The sequence below is a fragment of the Harpegnathos saltator genome, unplaced genomic scaffold (assembly GCF_003227715.2).
Source record: "Harpegnathos saltator strain DR-91 unplaced genomic scaffold, Hsal_v8.6 scaffold364, whole genome shotgun sequence".
Lineage (NCBI taxonomy): Eukaryota > Metazoa > Arthropoda > Insecta > Hymenoptera > Formicidae > Harpegnathos > Harpegnathos saltator.
In genome coordinates, this window is record NW_020230166.1 from 133,443 (window position 1) to 151,766 (window position 18,324).

An 18,324-nucleotide genomic window follows, 5' to 3' on the forward strand; every position below is an offset into this window, starting at 1 on the left:
AATTGCCATTTCGGGGGAGGGTCCTTCGTAATTCGCACAACCATTAGGACCTCCTCCCCCCATGCCTCGCGGCTGCCACGTCACAGTACATAACATAAGTTTTTACAAGTAAAATTTATAACTATAATAAACTCTACAACACTATTCTACTGTACAAAAGAAGTGATATATTAGAACAGTAGCGCCAACTGAGAAACCTAACATATATATATATATATATGATCATTGTATACTTAATATTTTTAAAAATCTCAAATTCAAATTATTTCCTCTTTTAAGATATATGTTATGTACATAACATAAGTTTTTACAAATAAAACTTATCAAATTATTTTTCTTTCAAGATATATATGTACATAAGCTTTTAAAAGAAAAATTATATAGTGTTATAAAAATTTAACACCTTTATTAATAGTGCCCAATATTTAAAAAAATATCTTGTTAAAGGTTATTGTTATTCAAGAAAAACCTAGTTACAAAAGATGTCCATGACATAAATTTTTACAAGTAAAATTTATCATTATTTATTAGAACACTAAGTTATATGGTTATTTTACTTGTTATTATGACAAATTAATTATTATAACAATGCAATATAAAATATTTAATACAAATCATCTCGGCGCGGCTGCACCAAAAACTATATCGAAGATATATGTACATAAAAGTCAAATTAGATATCATTGACATTTCGTCAATGATATCTTATATTTAAATTATAATAAGAATAACATCTTTGAATAAAAAATATCAAAATATGTAGAATATATACACATTAGATATCTATATTCTATAGTGAAGGTTTATAATTTAATATAATACTATATAAACTTAAACAAAACATTACACCGTATATGTATAGAGAGAATTTATAAGTACATTTTATTATAATAAAAATGCTGTCATGTATGTATTAAATAAGTTTTAGTTCGATATAGTTTTTGGTGCAGCCGCGCCAAGATTATTTGTATGAAATACCTTTTATTGCATTGTTATAATAACTAATTGGTTATAATAACAAGTAAAATAACCATATAACCATATAACTCAGTGTTCTAATAAATAATAACAAATTTTACTTGCAAAAATTTATGCCATGGACATTTTTTGTAACTAGGTTTTCTTGAATAACAATAACCTTTAACAAGATATTTTTTTTAAATATTGGACACTATTAATAAACGTGTTAAATTTTTATAACACTATATAAGTTTTACTTTTAAAAGCTTATGCCACACAGCACATGATCATTCGTATATACTGTTTTCATACTGAATATACTATAGATATACATAATATACTGAGAATATCTCTACAAAATTTTTTGTAGTATATTATTTCCCGTATATTCTTAGAATATACGTAATTCATCAATAATATTCGGTCGATTTATCGTATATTCTGAGAATATACGAAATTCATTAATAATATTTAGTCTATTTATCGAATATTCTCAGAATATACTAAATTTATCAGCAATTAATCACTATTTTATTGAAATGTCTCAATGAATCTAGTGTTACGGTTTATTTTATTAGCTACGGAGTATCTAAAGATAAACTTATGACGATATTTCGCTGAGAATTTTCGCTCCCCATAGGATGCCGGTCTTTATACCGCTACGTCGCGAGTAGAATAGACAAAAGAGTCTTTCTTGTTCGCCTCCGTAGCGGTTGGATGTGGTTCCTGTAACTACGCATATTTTTTATCGTAGGGACTGCGTACGCGTTGTCCCTGTTTTTTTTTTACCTTCATACTACTGGAAAATGGCATATAGGCAAAGCTGAATGCAGTCCGGAGCCATATATTGAACTGAACTGAACTGAACTGAGAATAGACAAAATTGTAGGAAGACAATAATATAAGGTAATTATTTCAATTATGATAATAATATAATTAACTATTATGCGTGAGTAAATTCATGCAGTCGTATCATTTTGCTATATCGGGAGAATGCGTGATGTAAAAGGCTACAAATGCTTGTTGAGGTTAGATCATAATTTTGCAGTAAAGTTTTGCAAAAAAAAAGTTGTCTTATAATTGTGTTATGATTTCGTATTTTTAAGGATAAAGTGTTGTTTCGAATCATCCAGTACGTATGTTTATTATGCTGTATAACTTATTACTAATTTATATATATTAATTTATACTAATTGAATCTCTATTTTAGATTATTTTCATAAAGATAATTATTATCGTCGATACCTCATATCACTTTCTTTTTTGGTGACCCTGGAGAAACCCCTTATGGGACCCACAGGTCCTGGGGGGAGGCCTGTGGGTTATGTCGGACTCGCACCGACTAAAACTCCAGGGGGGTGCCTACCCGTTGGGGTAGCGAAAGGCGGCCGGGAGCACTGTGCCAACACTCCCTTCCCAAACCGCCGCCCCTTTTGACCCCAGCAAGCTGGGGCCCTTACCTGCCTTGGCCACCACAGGACTTGTGAGGGGAGAGGAGTGGGAAGCCACGCGGCTAGACACGTGAATACGCGTGCCGCCTTGTGTGGCTTCCGAATCGCTGCTCTCAAGTCCCCCCCCCAGCCCAGGAAGGGGGAGCGAGTGAAACTGATCGAAGGTACACCCACTCAACCACCGTCCTGGACCGGGGAGCGCCGTCCTATCGAAGGGTGCGCGGGGTAACCGGGGCCAGGTGTTGAGTTCCTCCCCTCTAATGTGGAGGGAGAGACTCCTGACCGGCCGTGCTGCAATGGCCGGGAGGGAGGGGAGGGCACCCGCCCCCCTTCCTGAGACCCCACCTCTGGTGTTCGAGGTGGGGGGTTCGGATCCGTGACCCGGGCCTCCACCCGGGTCGCAGCTTCCCTTCCCCTCCCTCTCCGCCCCATTACGGGGCTGGAGAGGGGGAGGGAACCCGAACCCCGACCGACTGGTCAGGGCCGAGGGGCACCTATTTCCCCGGACCGCGCAGCTCGCCCCGGTCCTTCTGCGGCAGTGGGGGAAGGTCCCCCTCGACGTGAAGGGGACCAGACTCCCCCTCCCCGCAGCTCGAGACCGCTGGTGGCCCCCCGTGTCGTTCAGGCGACCCGACCGCCGACACCAATCCGGCGGATTCCCGGTCCACCCGCGGCGAGGAATCTCGCCTGCCTTCACTGTCTCTACAACCGAGACAGCGGGTTCAAACGTGCTCACGTTGGGGGGGCGGCCGCGACGACGCTCTTCCGAGTGTCCAGTGCCGCCCCCACTCGGTGGGGACGCGAGCACATAGGATGGTCCTGCCATCCTGTGACCCGTGCCCCTTCCTCTTTCACGGCACACGGCGCACTCCGGACGTGCTAAGCACGTCCGCGCCGTGTGCCCGCTCCGGCCACACCGGAAGCAAAAGCTGCTGCGGTCAATGGCTGCTGTGCAGCCAGCCCGGGTGTGGCGGAGGCCCCAACACCGAAAACACTGGGATGGCCGAGCCGCCAGCAATACCACGCTGACGACCGACCACCCCAGTGTAAAGCCCCCCACTCTGGCAGCTACAACCGCAGCCGCCAGAGGTAATCGGGCCCATACCGTCCCCTTTCCTCGGGCCCCCCACCTGAGGAGCCCGAGAGTGATATCCTCTGGCCGGCAGCGCAGGCTGCCGGCCAGGGTCATCTTTACCTCTTTGGGGGATGCCGCCTCGTTAACACCGCCGAGACGAACTTCCCCCTTGAGCGTGGGGCGATTTACCACCACCCCAGGCAGAGCTTCCTTCAGGGGGGCCGCTAGGCGCTTCGCCTTTTCTCCGCCGGGGCCTTGGTTCTTCACCCGGACCAACAGGTCCCCGGGGGCTCTTCTTCCCACATCAAGGTCCGCCTCGGTGATCCGAAGATCACCGAGAGGAATCTCAGCCATTGCCCGCCTCAGGGTCTCCGCACAAGTACCCCCGGGGCGGGACGAACCGTGACCGCGACTGTATTAGGCAGCCGCGGCCACTTCTCCTTCCTCACTGCAGGAGGCCCGGAGGGTCGTCGCGCGGTTACCCGTACCGACACCGGAACCTCCCGCAGTGGTCTCCCCTTCCCTTCTCCAGCAACTGGGGGGAGGAGCCGGGGTCGGGACGGCGGAAACCCGTCGCCCCTCCCGGCCTCCCTCCCAATCCACTTTCCTCTGCCTTTTCTTCCCCACCACAGTAGACCAGACTGTAGTGGGGGGTACCAGCTCTTCTCCTTTATCCACCTCCATGGAGGGGGGTGGAGATATTTTTCCTCCCACCTATGCAGACGTCTCCGTCTGCGTGGAAATCTCCCCCCTCCCCCCTTGCCTCTCCTCTTCCATCCTCTCGAACCTTCTCAGCTCCAAGAGCTGATCCTCCAGCTTCTTGATTCTACCCCCATTGTGTCTTTCCTTCCGGAGCACCTCCTTCCTTTCCCTTCTTTCCCTCTGGAAGGCAGCCTCCCTCTTGGCTTTATCCTTCCGGAGGGACTTCAGTTCCATCTCCCATACATCCATCGTCTCACATAATTCTATCCTGCCGGTCTGACTTATAGCCAGTTTGCACTGCACCTTCAACTTCTCATCCTACAGCGTGGCAGCTGCTACCACCAACCGCTGGGCATAATAAAAGGTGGATTTGAACACCTCGTTCGGTCAGCTTTTTTGTAAATTACCTAGACTGCGATTCCCTGCCCATTCGTTCATCTGTCCTTGGATGAACTTCTTCTAATCCCCCTAAACCTTTGCAGAGTGAAGGAGGCTTCTCCTCCACTCCTCCCATCCCCGCTTTTTCGGCATCCGCCGCTCTCATGCTGGCCTGAAGAACCTTGGCCAGCGTTCCTAAAATCCTCCCAGAGTCCCCTTTGCTGGAACTCCCAGCATCGGAGACTCCAGAGGAATCCCTCCCCTTCCTCCTCTTACTCTTTTGTTTTGAATCTGCCATTTCATTTTACACCCACCACTCCTGGCGGCTCGACCGGCCGGGCGTGCCCGCACCACGGAATAATTCCGTAGTGTCCCCTAGTTCCCCCAGGGAACCGGTCTATATCACTGGCCCGGGGAGAGGACATCCCGGGCATTGGACTTCAGCCCCCTACTCCCGCCCTACCTCCCATTGCTGGGAGGTGAGCCGGTTTCAGGGGTCCCCAGTCTCCGATACCTGGGGCACCGCCAGGAGTGCCGCCACGCGGGGGGCCCCGTGGAAGGAGTGAGGTCACCGCCGTCGCGACTCGACGGGACCCCTCCCCCACGTCAGCAATGCTCCACCACCCGGAGGATGGGTTTAGGGATGACACGAACCCCATCCCCCGTGCTCACCCCTGGGGGACCCGGTCCCGACCTCGGAATACGTCCGAGCAGCCCAGATCCCCCTCGCCGCCCCGGGTACCGTGAGGGTCCCAAACCTCACGGTGTACAGATCCGGATGTGGCCCGTCCCTTCGGGCTGCCGGAGCACCGGCGTACAATGCCCTAGGGGACGGAAACCTTCCACGGGGTGAAGTCCTGTCCCTCCGGAGCACCGGCGTGCAATGTCGGAGGGGCGGTGTCTCCACTCTTACTGTCCAGAAAATGGTCGAGGGTGGCCAACTGACCACCCCGCCATAACATCCCTGGGTGCTCTTAGTCCAGTCCCTCCGTGCAGACCACTCCGGCATGGTAGAACCTGCCAGGGGCCGAAGCCCCCGCCGGCACAGCTCTGCACTTTATCGAGAGCTTCAAGCCTACCCATCACGACAAGGTGGCACCCGCGGGGAGGGAAAGAAGGGGACACTTTTTTGGTCCCCTTCCCCACCCGATGACCAGTAACCTAGCACAATCAACGGCTATCCATTCCGGAAGAGCCCCAATGCTCGACGACCTTTGCCTGACGCATTATGTCGCCCGCCACCTGTGGGTTCCCCGTTACCAACTATCTCCAGCCGCCGAACACCAAGGTACTCCCTCCCGGATGGACCACCCCCGAGTGTGTGCTCTAGGCTTCCCGGACACCAGGTGTTGCGCCGATAATTGCATGGGGGATGGACCTCGTCTATCCCGCATGCAACCCCGACGCCTTCAAAACACGCCTTCCAGCGTACCAGACAGACTGCTCCTAGATTCGGTATCGTGTGACCGTATACACCACCTGCTGGATCTTCCAAGGCGCAGGGTCAGGCAAGCCCTCCATTTTCTGCGATGGTCGCCACCTTGTCGTAGTGCAGAAGCTTGACAGCCACAATAATCCAAGGGGATGGACTCAACTTGGAATCTTAGGATTTCAAGTTCGAGGGTGAACCGAGGAGAGTGGCTACTAAGAGCGACCAATACATGCTCCGAGATGGGCAGCTGCCTCTCGAAGCATTAAGGGACCTGAGGGCTGCTCTAGAGTGGCATTAAGGACCCTTTGCTAGTGTCTTTGCTAGTATCCATCTTTGACGCGCGCTCAAACAAAACTGAGTCAACTAATCACAAAACTGTCAGAAAAGTTTTTTTAGTACGAAATCTCATCTTTCTAACGCCATCTAGTGGAACCCGATCGGACTTATACAACGCGAGATACAGATAACTAAAGCCATCTATTGGAAAAATAATGGATTTCTTTTTACTACACCTGATATGTAACCTAAATAATATTTTGATTCATTTACAGATTCTGAAACTTTTCATCGATTTGTTATTGGAAAACTGGTAAATATAGAAATGAAAATAAATATAATCGAAACAAATCAAAAGCTTATTTTACAAAAATTGTTAGTTAGTGATACTGTGTGTTCAGAAGAAAAAGACGATATCGATATTTTCCAAGATTTACCACTCAAAACTGAAAAAGAACTTGAAGCGGTAGAAACAAAATTAAATAATGACAAAATATAGGAAACATGGTAAGTTATATCTCTCTCTTACAAAAATATTTTGCCATTTTTATTCTCACTTGTCCACTTTAGTTCGTTTTTAGCGCGTATATCCATTTATAGGTCGTTATATATAATAGGTCGTAAAGAGACACTTTTACATGTCAGTTAACACGTTCCTCTTTTATTTATTTTCGAGCATCACTAATTCTATATAAAATAATGTATTTGAATGTTAACACGATTTCATGGCAGATTGGCAACAGGTAACCCACAGGTCCTGCGCGCAGTAAGGTCTTCTCGATTTTTGTCACCAAACTGCTATCAGATCACTACAGACACTGTTTCTGCTGCAAATCTGCTAATATTGCCTGTCAGCAGGCACTGTGACATATTTAGCACCAGTGTGACAACATATTTTTATATAACAGATCCTGCATCAAATGTTTTGCCACGTTACCATAAAAAATCAGTAATAAGCTTTTCTCGAGATTTATTTATGCAGGTCTGGCTATTTGGCTTTTTACTCATAATTTCTTTTACGTAAATTTGACAGTTATATTTTAATTGTTGAAATAAAAGAAAGGCATTCGGATATTTTTCAACGTGTGCTGTATAAGTCACAAGTGTCATTTTATACATATATTTTTAGTATTTCTACTTATAACACGGTATATTAACCGTCAAACACTACACTCGTGCGAATTCGTACCAGCAACAATTTGTTTCGTTTGTAAATCACTTGACTGTGTGAATGGTTTTGAAAATAGAAGTTCAAATTTATACGTTAAAACTACTTTTATTTTCCCAAAGTTATTATTCGTCAAAACTTAATGAAAACTTAAAATCCCAAAACGCACTAGTATAATGTTTGCGTAGATCTAGGTTATGTGTGATATTTGGGGATTAAATTTATTTTATTTCCTCTTTTCTCATATTATCAAACTAATAATAAATAATAGTAAATATTACATGTTATCAAATAATGACTGTTACAGCGAGGACATAAAAGCTTTAACAGTATAATTATATTTCAGATTAAGCAATTGGCCCGAATTGTATGCCAAGATATTAAAATATCGTGCGTTTGACTTATGAGGCAAATTTTTTCAAATGAATTAGCCATGAAATATAGTTGGGTTGGAGCGAAGAAGAAAGAGATCTTTTCGGACTTAAGATTATGTAAGATACTTATGCGTAAATAAAATAAATTCTTAATTTTTATTTATTTCATGGCATTAAATATCTTTATACTAATGAAAATAGATATACAGAATGTCCCAAAAGTAACAGATCACCTTAATAACTCTTCGGTACTGAAGTTTCAAGGAAAATGATCTGAATAAAAGTTGTAGGGATTTAAGTGAGCTATATTATGATGACCTTGACATTGACCTTGACCTCTATTTTCAAGATCATTTAAAGGTCAACTTCCGTTTTTTAAGTGGAAACTTTTGTTTTTTATTACACTGTTTGCTACTAATTAATTTGAACAACTTTTGTCTAAAACACTTTTTTATTTCTTCTGAACACACAGTATCAGTAACTAACAATTTCTGTAAAATAAGCTTTTGATTTGTTTTGATTATATTTATTTTCATTTCTATATTTACCAGATTTCCAATAACAAATCGATGAAAAGTTTCAGAATCTGTAAATGAATTAAAATATTATTTAGGTTACATATTATTTTAGTTACATAAGAGATTACATAAAAATAAATAAAATGATTACGAGCAAATTTCCCAGTCATTTACCCAGTGATATGAGGTGTCGACGATAATAATTATCTTCAATACTTTAATTTAATAATTATCTTTAATATGAAAATAATCTAAAATAGAGATTCAATTAGTATAAATTAATATATATGAATTAGTAATTATACAGGGTGCACGATTTATATGAAGACATTGAAATATCTCGAGAACTATGCATTGGATAAAAAAAGTGGTTAATGAAAGTTGTTAGTCTCGAAGGGGGACATCCAATGATACCAAACTCGACCTCCCACCCCACCCCCTGGGGGTGGAGGTTGGGGGCAAATTTGAAATCTTAAATGGAAACCCCCATTTTTTATTGTAGATACGGATTCTACGCCACAAAATACGTAAATTTTGTCCGAAACTTTTTTTTTATTCGTGATAGATGGCGCTGTAATCGCAAAAAATTATATTTTCCACAATTCTCCAGAAATGATCATTGGATTGAGAAATAAAAAATACCTGTTCAATATTTTTAAAGAACATAATAAAAGTTATTCCCCCCCATCCTCTCGGGGTAGGGTAGGTGATAACGTTCAAATCTCAAATGGGGACCCACATTTTTCATTGCAGAATTAGATTGTACGTGAAATTTTTATTGAAACAATTTTTTTCATTCGTGATAGATAGCGTTGAATTTTTCCGAGAAACTACTTTTAGCGTTACACAGGAACAACGACGAGGACGTAGTAATTTTATGTTTCGTTCGGGTGCTTCTTTAATGTGAGTTCCCTTGCCTCTCACAGATCGGGGTACTTTTTTAATGTGAGTCCCCTTGCCTCTCACTGTTCAATTAATTAGAGTAAGTGTTCGAAATTTTCACCTTCAACTTCAATATACTTATTGATCCTTTTTTCAAATGACTGTACACAGGATAGAAGCATATTTGCAGGAGTTTCAGCGCAAGCGTTTCTTATGCGTTCGACCATGTTTTCACGAGTTGTTGGCACTTGTTGATAAACCTTATCTTTTAGGTAAACCCACAGAAAGAAATCCGGCGATGTCAAATCAGGCGACCTAGTAGGCCAATTAATCGGGCCACCTCTGCCAATCCACCGACCATTGTAATCACGGTCTAATACTTCCCGTGCTGCTATTGAGTTATGCGCTGGGCAACCGTCATGCTGAAACCACATACTTTGTCGAACGTCCAAGGCAACATCATCAAGTAGTGGTGGTAGTTCCTGTTCCAGGAAATTTCGATATTTGATTCCATTCAAATTACCTTTAATAAAATAAGGATCAATGAGTCTGTTCCCTATGATTCCACACTAAACGTTAACCGACCAAGGACGTTGATGTTCAACTTGTCGTAACCAATGGGGATTTTCTACATTCCAGTAATGCATGTTATGTCGATTAACGCCACCATGGTTTGTGAATATAGACTCATCTGAAAATAGTACAGTAGCAATGAAATTGAGGTTCGTTTGCATTTGTTGAAGTGCCCATTCACAAAACACCACTCGATTATGAAAATCATCGCCATGGAGTTCTTGATGCAGTGAAATGTGATATGGGTGATACTTATGACGATGCAATATTCTGCGAATACTTTTTTTTTTTTTTTTTTGACGAGGAGGAAATCCATCATGGATACCCTGACCCTCGGGGAAGGGCCAGGGTTATGCCGGACTCCTACCGGCTAAAACCTCCCCGGGTGGCGCTGCGAAGGGACTTGGGTCGGGGCCCCGGTGCCGCGTAACTGCTAATCGGGGCCCCGAGTCCAGGTTTGCACCTTCTGTCCCTGAGGAGCGGGGCGGGGGAGGGGGGAAGCCGACCCGAGGGTCCGCTTCGACCACCGCTCCCCCAGGGGAAGGGGGAAGCCGGCCCGAAGGCCCGCTTCGACCACCGTTCCCCTTTCCCACCCCTCACGCCTCGTCTCTTCGGTCGGGAAGGCGGAAGCCGGCCGAGGCCCGCTTCATCACCGTTCCCGACCAGACGAGGCGCCGCCAATATACGTTGTGTGGCTGACTGACCCACCGTATCAGCCAGCCACCCTACGTTGGGAGGGTTGGCTGGGGCACCGGGAGTCCCCGCCCGGTGCCCCACCCTCCCGCCCGGCGGTTGCGGGGAGATATACTCCCCTAGCCGCCGGGCTCTCCCCACCTCCGCAGAGGAATGGGGTGGGGGGTCCTAATGACCCCCCTCCCGCATGTCCGATTAGTCTATCGGACCTGCGATTGAGGGGGGGAGGGGCATTTATTCCGATGGTTCGTTGCCATCGATGCCCTCTCCCCCCCTTATTATCATCCGACACCCTTCTTCTTCGAGGGAGTCGGTGGTCTGCGGGCGTGGGGAGGTGCGCGAACCTGGCGCTCATATACCCTGAGGCCAGGGTGAGGACACGGCCGGGGATACCATCGGGTCCCGGAGCTTTCCTGCTCTTGACCCGCCTGGTAGCCTCGGCCACCTCCTCCTCGGTGACTTCCGGAACCTCCCCCTGATGTTCGGGGATGGGGTTACATACGGGGTGATGGGGTTGTCCCCCTCAACCGGGAATAGGGTCCCCATCACCCGTCCCAGGAACCGGGAGTCGAGCGTCTCCGTCAAAGGGGGCGCCCATGGTCTCAGCTTTTGCATGACCATCCTGTATGGGCGCCCCCACGGATCCGCGTCTAGCGAAAGGAGGAGGTCGTCCCACTCCTTTCCTCTGGCCACCCCTATGGCGTTCCGGAGTTCTTTCGCGGCTGCGCAGAACTCCCGCCGGGCGGCCAGAGTGACCTCAGGGTCCGCGTCCCTACGCACTGCTCGGAACGCGCGCCTGAGGTGGACCGACCTCCGCCGCAACGCGGCAATTTGGTCGGTCCACCACCAGGCGCATCGTTTTGGGCAGGCCCTGACTCTGGGCATGGAGGCATCACACGCGAGTGCGAGAACCTGCATAACCTCCATGACCTCAGAGTCAAGGTCCTGCCCGTCCTTCCATTGTGGCCAGGTGGAGCCCATGAGGGAGATCTCAAGGTCTTCCCTGTTTAACTGGGCTAGTGCCCATCTACCGGGCCGGGGTCCGTCCGTATTGCGGGGCCGTAGGCCATCGGGAGTGACGGAGAGCTCCATCTCTATTATGAGATGGTCAGACAGTGATTCTAGCTCTTCCGCCACCCTCCAGGTCCGCACCCTTCGCAGGGCCGAGGGGGTTGCCCAAGACAGGTCGATAATAGACTCCCCCCTCGACCCCACGAACGTAAATTTTTTTCCATCATTCATAATGTGCAGACCTAGGCCCACGGCCCAATCCGCTGTTACCTCCCCCCTCCTGTCATCGCGCCGGGAGCCCCATAGCTCCGACTTGGCGTTAAAATCGCCGGCAACGATGACAGGACCCGGGAGATGTCTCTTGATGACATCTCCCATTTCTTGGAGCCTGGACTTGTACTCAACCAAGCCCAGGCTCTTTTCTGGGGGGAGGTACACCCCGACCACGGTGACGACTCCCCACCTGGCCACAACGAAACCCCTACCGCGATCCACGTATTTCGCGGGGGGTGAGTTATTACTCGCCTTCCAAACTATAGCGACAGAGCCCCCTTCATCCCCGAACCATCTATGGTTCCTGGGGACATGATGGGGCTCTGCCGCTATACCCAATCCTGCACCGCGCTCCGTCATCGTGTGCTCAAACAAAGGGAGCGCTTGGCGGGCGCGGTGCAGGTTCCCTTATAACAGTTTAGTGTCCATTATCTTGTTCAGTTATAATAACAATCTTCTCTCCCGGCTGTTCGCCGTCGGTGTCCTCATTTTCTATTTGTCTTGCTCGTTTCTCTCCTCTCTTCTCCTCCACCTCCATCTTCCCATCATCAGTGGGGGGCTGAGGGGGAGGTGGAAGAGGGAGGGAGGTTCTTCTCCTCCTTTGAGGAAGCGGGGGTTGGGGTTCCGGCTCCCGGTTTACCCCCCCCCTTCGCCTCCTTCCCTTCCTCGGTCTCTCTCCTCCTCTCCTCTGGGGATGCGGGAGGGTCTCGTGGCGGCGGTGCGGTCGCCATACCCCCTTCCACCGCATCCCCAGAGATTTTCTTCTTTCCCTTGGGGGAACGGCAGGATGGTCCCCCCATTCTATGTCCTGATTTGACACCGGCCTCCTCACAGATTTGACACCTGGCTCTTGAACTACAGTCCCGAGCCAGGTGTCCGGGTTCTCCGCATCTATAACAGTTGGCTCTTCTATCGCTGTTACTTGTGCAATTAATCTGCACGTGCCCTCTTTCCAAGCATTTAAAACATTGAAGGGCCCTTGCCTGTAGAAGTTCTACTTTGGTCTGCGTCCAACCTATTTTAATGTTGCCTAATTCGGCAACTTTCTTCGCCGCCGCGAGGGGGCATTGTACCCATAGCGTTCTATATCTATTCCACGCCTCCCTCATTTTCGCGGTCTTGACCTCTCCTACTCTACATCCTCCCACTCTCGCCACTACCTCCGCTGCTTCACTCTCCGTGGTTGAAATCTCCATCCCTTTAATTCGCAGCTCTCCCATCTTTTGCGGCCTACTGACTTTGGCTCTGTCAGTCAAAACCTCCTTTAGTTTTTCCGCCAGTAAGTCCGCCTGCTTTCCCCTTTCCTCTCCCGGTATCTCGAGTATCAGGGCTCCGGTAGCCCCCATTCTGGTCTTGATCTTTTCGATCCCAATGCCGGTTAGATAGATTTTCCTTTTCGCCTCCGCTAAAAGGTCTTTGTATTGTCCCCGTTCAGCGGTTACTGTTACCGCTGCGGTATTGGGGACTCTTCTCTTCACCTTTTTCTCCTCCTTCCTTTCTATTTTAACCATTTTTCTTATTTCCTGCCTTTTCTTTTCTTCTTTCTCTTTCTTCTTCTCTCTCCTACCTATTACCTTGGACCACTTTTCTCCCTGTGATGTGGGTGCTCCCTCCTTTTCAATTTGCTCTTGATGCTCTCTCCTTTGTGCTCTTGTGGGTGGCAACTGAGGGTACTCCTGCATGTATTTGTTTCCTTCGTGTGGTACCGACTCTTTCTCCATTTCTTTTCCTTTACTTTCTTTGTTGCCCTTCCTGGCCCCTCGTTTGGGAGTTTCCTTCTCTTGCGATGACCACTTATTTAGGGCTTTAAACACCATTTTGGATACTTCCTCTTCTAGCCCTTTCTTCGTTGGCTCTTCCTTCTTCCTTTCTAGCCTTACTTTTTTGTTAAGTAGGATATCCTCCCTAATTTTGGGGCCTGCCTCTGCTGCTTTTGCGACCCTGGCTTCCTTTATCGGGCGTCTCTTTTCTCTCGGGATCAATCCTTTCTGGACTTCTATTACTCCAACTGGGATCTCCTCCTCCTCCATCATGTCCACCATAGGTGGGGTGATCGCCCTTTCCTTCTCTACGCGGACCAGGGGCGAGGGAGCACCCGCCATGTGTAGTTGTGCTTTCTTTAAACTCTGGTCCGCGTTTCCTGGCTGCTTCGAGGGCGGGGAGGATACCGCTACTTGCAGCGGTGCCTCCCGTATACCTCGAAGCATTTCCTTTACCTCCTCTAATTCTTTTCTGACCTCCTTCAGCGACGTCTTCAGACCTACATTTTCCGTCCGCAGTTCTTCTATTAGGTCCAGATTGCATCCGCATTTGTCCTGTGCCATTTGCATGGCCAGGACATTTGCTCCTGCTGTTATGGCTGCGGCAGCGTCTCTGAGGACCTTTACATGGGTTCCCTTTAGGCTTTTCGACTTCTGCGAAAAACCGAGGACTTTGGCAGACGCTTCCAGAATTGTCGCTGTTATGTCACGGAAGGGAGCCTCCTCCAGGTGTTCCGTTAGCCTTGTAATCTCCGCCTTGTATTTCCTGTTGGAAGTACAATCTTGAAATTCCTCCATAGGATTCTCTAATCCTTTCAGAAGAGTTTCCTCTCTTTTTGCTCCATTATGGCAAGTTTCCTTGCCATAAACTCCTTCTTGAGGCGGTATTCCCCGGTAGTTTCTCTCCTACCCCTACCTCTGGTGGCCTTTTCTACTAGACGCTCCTCGTCCGTATTGCCATCCTCGTCTCTGGGGATTTCCCACTTCCCTTTCTTTTTTATGGTGACTTCATCACCGTCATCGGAATCCTCTTCCTTTGAGGTGGCGAATGGCGTTGAGTCGTCGACCTTGATGGGCGATCGAGATCTGTCGCTATTGTCGGTCTCTTCCGCCTTCTTCGTCTCTATGAGCTTTGCGCTCCTGAGTCCCTCCCTCCTAACCGTTACCTGGCTTTTGCCAGGTCGGCTTCTCATGTCCTTTAGTCTAGCCTGGGTCGTCTTAATTACTTCCGAATCCGATGTGTCATAGTTTGAGGAGGTTAAAAAATCAGTCATTGTGGTTTGAACCCCACAACTCTGCACGGCTCCGGTGCCCGGGCATGCCCGCATCCCCCCGGAAAGGGGGAGCCTCCGAGTTCCCCCGGAGGAGCACCATATGGCACGGGCCGACGGAATGTATCATCGTCGGCACTGGCCCCCCGCCCCCTACACGCGCCCTGACCACCATTTCTGGTGGCCAGACCGCTTTCGGGGGTCCCGCACCTCCGACAATGTGGGCACCGTGCAGAGCGCCGCCACGCGGGGGGCCCCATGGAAGGAGATAGTTCACCGGTGTCGCACCCCACCGGGAACGTCTCCCCCATGGCAGCCAGCGTGCTCGCGCCGCCCGAGGGTCCGCTTTAGGGTGATGCGATCGCAATCCCTCGGGCACAGCACACAGGGGCTCCGGCCCCGCCTCGGAATACGTCCGAGCGGCCCGGAGCACCCCTCCTCCCCCCGGGTACCGTGAGGGGTTCCAAACCCTCACGGTGTGCAGACCCGGGTGTGGGTACCTCTCTCCGCCTGGCCGTGGCCAGGAAGGATGAGGGAGAGGATCGTTCCCTTTGGCTGCCGGAGCACCGGCGTGCAATGCCTCCGGGAATGAGTCCTCTGGTTGGCGCATGAGGGTGTCTCGACCCCGACCTCGGAATACGTCCGAGCGGCCCGAGACACCCCTCCACCCCCCGGGTACCATGGGGCAAGCCTCATGGTGTGCAGACCCGGGTGTGGGTTCCCTGTCCGTTCGACCGGGGCCGAACGGGTGAGGGAAGTCGGGGAGTCCACCTTCGAGACGAAGATGGGGTCCTCTCCCCTCGTCACCCTAGCGTCCCCCGACCCCGACCTCGGAATAAGTCCGAGCGGCCCGGGACATCCCTCCACCCCCCGGGTACCGTGGGACTGGTCCCGCGGTGTGCAGACCCGTGTGTGGGATCCTCCATTCGCTCAGCCGTGGCTGGGACGAACGAGGGAGAGAGGTCCTCCCCTCTTCGGCTGCCGGAGCACCGGCGTGCAATGCCTCGGAGGGTGGGATCTCTCAGGACGCGGTAGGGTACCCCGACCCCGACCTCGGAAACGTCCGAGCGGCCCGGAGTACCCCTCCGCACCTCAGGCACCACGGGGGAGGAGGATCCCCATGGGGTGGAGCCCTGGATGCGGGTACGTCCCTCCGCCCCGATCTAACCGTAACGGTCCAACCGAGGCGGGAGGAAAGGGTTCTCTCTCTTCGGCTGCCGGAACACCGGCGTGCAATGCCTCGGAGAGAGAGGTCCCCTTCCTGGAGCGAGTGTAGAGGAGGTCATCCCTGTCGGCTGCCGGAGCACCGGCGTGCAATGCCTTCAGGGATGATGATCTCATCCCACCCGCTCTGTGACCATGCTGGTCATGGACCAGGCTGGTCACTCAGCCCGGTCGGGTGCTCTTGGTCCAGTCCCTCCGTACAGACCACTCCGGCATGGTAGAACCTGCCAGGGGCCAAAACCCCCGCCGGTACAGCTCTGTACATCATCGGGACCTTCAAGCCTCCCCACCACGTCAAGGTGGCACCCACGGGGAGGTGCGAATACTATCTCCGGAAATTCCGAAATCGCGATGTAATTGCCGAGTGCTTACCTGTGGGTTGTGGTGAACAGCTGTTAGCACAGCTATTTCATTAACTTCTCCTGTAACAGTTTTTCTTCGTTTTCTTTTTTAGTTTGTACGCTGCCATCCGAGATAAAGGCAGTCACAACTTTGTAAAAAAAAGAACGTGAGCGAACATTGTCTGGAAAACGCTCAGCATACAAGGCAACAGCATCGTCAACATTCCTCCTACGTTCACCATAAATCAGAATCATTTCAATTTTTTCTTCTACAGTTGCAGAATTCATTTTTCACTTGCAATTCTGTTCAAAGAATGAAGGATAGATATGCAAGTAATAAAAACTAGTCAAGTAAAATGAAATTGTTAGAGATGCTTTCAGTTCTAATTCTGAAAGAAAAGTGATCTCTGACCGCATTGCACTGCCTTTTATAATAAGCCGTAGTTCGCCATACACCCACAGTGGCGCGTCGAGCAGTTCCCTCTTCGATTCGGGTTCCAATTTGAGATTTGAACGTTACCACCCACCCTACCACGAGAGTATGGGGGGGAATAACTTTTATTATATTCTTTAAAAATATTGAACAGGTATTTTTTATTTCTCAATCCAATGATCATTTCTGGAGAATTGTGGAAAATATAATTTTTTCCGATTACAGCGCTATCACGAATAAAAAAAAGTTTCGGACAAAATTTACGTATTTTGTGGCGTAGAATCCGTATCTGCAATAAAAAATGGGGGTTTCCATTTAAGATTTCAAAGTTGCCCCCAACCCCCATCCCCAGGGGGTGGTATGGGAGGTCGAGTTTGGTATCATTGGATGTCCCCCTTCGAGACTAACAACTTTCATTAACCACTTTTTTTTATCCAATGCATAGTTCTCGAGATATTTCAATGTCTTCAGATAAATCGTGCACCCTGTATATTTTCGAAAAATGTAAGGCATAGAACGAAGGAATACGAAGCTTTTTTCATAACCTTCAATAAATATCATAATTTTATGATCAAAATTTCCATTTGGGAATACTGATATATAAAGACAGAGAATCAATATTTTTGGAAAAGTATGCAAGAAATATTTATACAATAGTAACCTTAAAAGGATATTATTATGCATATTGGAATTAAAAACATATTTATACATGTGTCTTCGAATTGAATCGATGAGTGCATCGTAGTAACGTTAGGCAGACGTTCGACCTATGATACTTGCTTGTAAGTAGTATTTTGTTAGCCATAGTGCAATTTGCGATACAGGAAAAGAAAGTAGAAGTATTTAACTAAATAATCCGTATTGTAACATGTGAAAATTCAAACTTTCGATTTTTGAGCCATATGTCCAGCATTTCGCGTTTTCGCCCCACTGTGCGACGTCACCGATGAGCACGCTGTGCGATCGTGTCTCGACGCGTTCGTGGCTTGGGTTGAGATCGACGGCTCGCTATCGATTCCGTTCAGCGTACAAACGCTGCGACGAGACCTTGATCGCGAACTAGCCCGATTCTACACTGCGGCCGTCGGTCGCTCGAAACTGCGCAGTTTGAGTTTTCACGCGTTGCGTCGCATCTACGCCGGCTATCGATTTCTGCACGGTGCGTCGATCGAGCGTCTGCGCGAGAATCTCGATCACCGCGATTGATGACAAACGAATTGCTACGTGAACGCGTGTCTGTACGAGATCGTCAACAGCACCGTTTAACGGGTAGATCGCGCGAGTTCGAAATCAACGACGAACATCGAGCGTTCGACCTGGACGACGCTTCTTCAATAAGCAACAACCGGAGTGTCGCGCTCTCTTTCACCGGTGGGCAGACCGCACGTCGCGCGTCTCTCCGAGTCGAAGACAGCGCTCTTGTCGCGACTATGACGAGCGAGAGCGCGACGTCCATACTCGACGGCGCGAATTCGTCGTCAGCGACGAACGACGATTTCTTGAATTCGTTGCTGGCGCAATCGCAGTTC

The 18,324-nt window shown here is 48.5% G+C and overlaps 1 protein-coding gene across 1 annotated transcript; it reads right to left on the minus strand.

Moving 5' to 3' along the window:
• Positions 1-10,833: 10,833 nt before the first annotated feature.
• LOC112588980 (uncharacterized) lies at positions 10,834-14,324 on the minus strand. Its single transcript, XM_025300438.1, has 3 exons — positions 13,341-14,324; positions 12,500-13,124; positions 10,834-12,173 (listed from the first exon to the last, which is right to left on the minus strand). The coding sequence occupies exons 1-3, from the start codon at positions 14,322-14,324 to the stop codon at positions 10,834-10,836; spliced, it is 2,949 nt and encodes a 982-aa protein (XP_025156223.1).
• Between the last annotated feature and the right edge of the window lie 4,000 nt (positions 14,325-18,324).

Coding starts and splice junctions, on each gene's coding strand:
- LOC112588980 (XM_025300438.1), bottom strand. CDS start 14,324: ATGGAGGAATTTCAAGATTGTACTTCCAACAGGAAATACAAGGCGGAG. Junction 13,125..13,340: donor AGGGAGAAAAGTGGTCCAAG/GTAATAGGTAGG, acceptor GGGATCGAAAAG/ATCAAGACCAGAATGGGGGC. Junction 12,174..12,499: donor TGGGGATGCGGTGGAAGGGG/GTATGGCGACCG, acceptor AACTGTTATAAG/GGAACCTGCACCGCGCCCGC.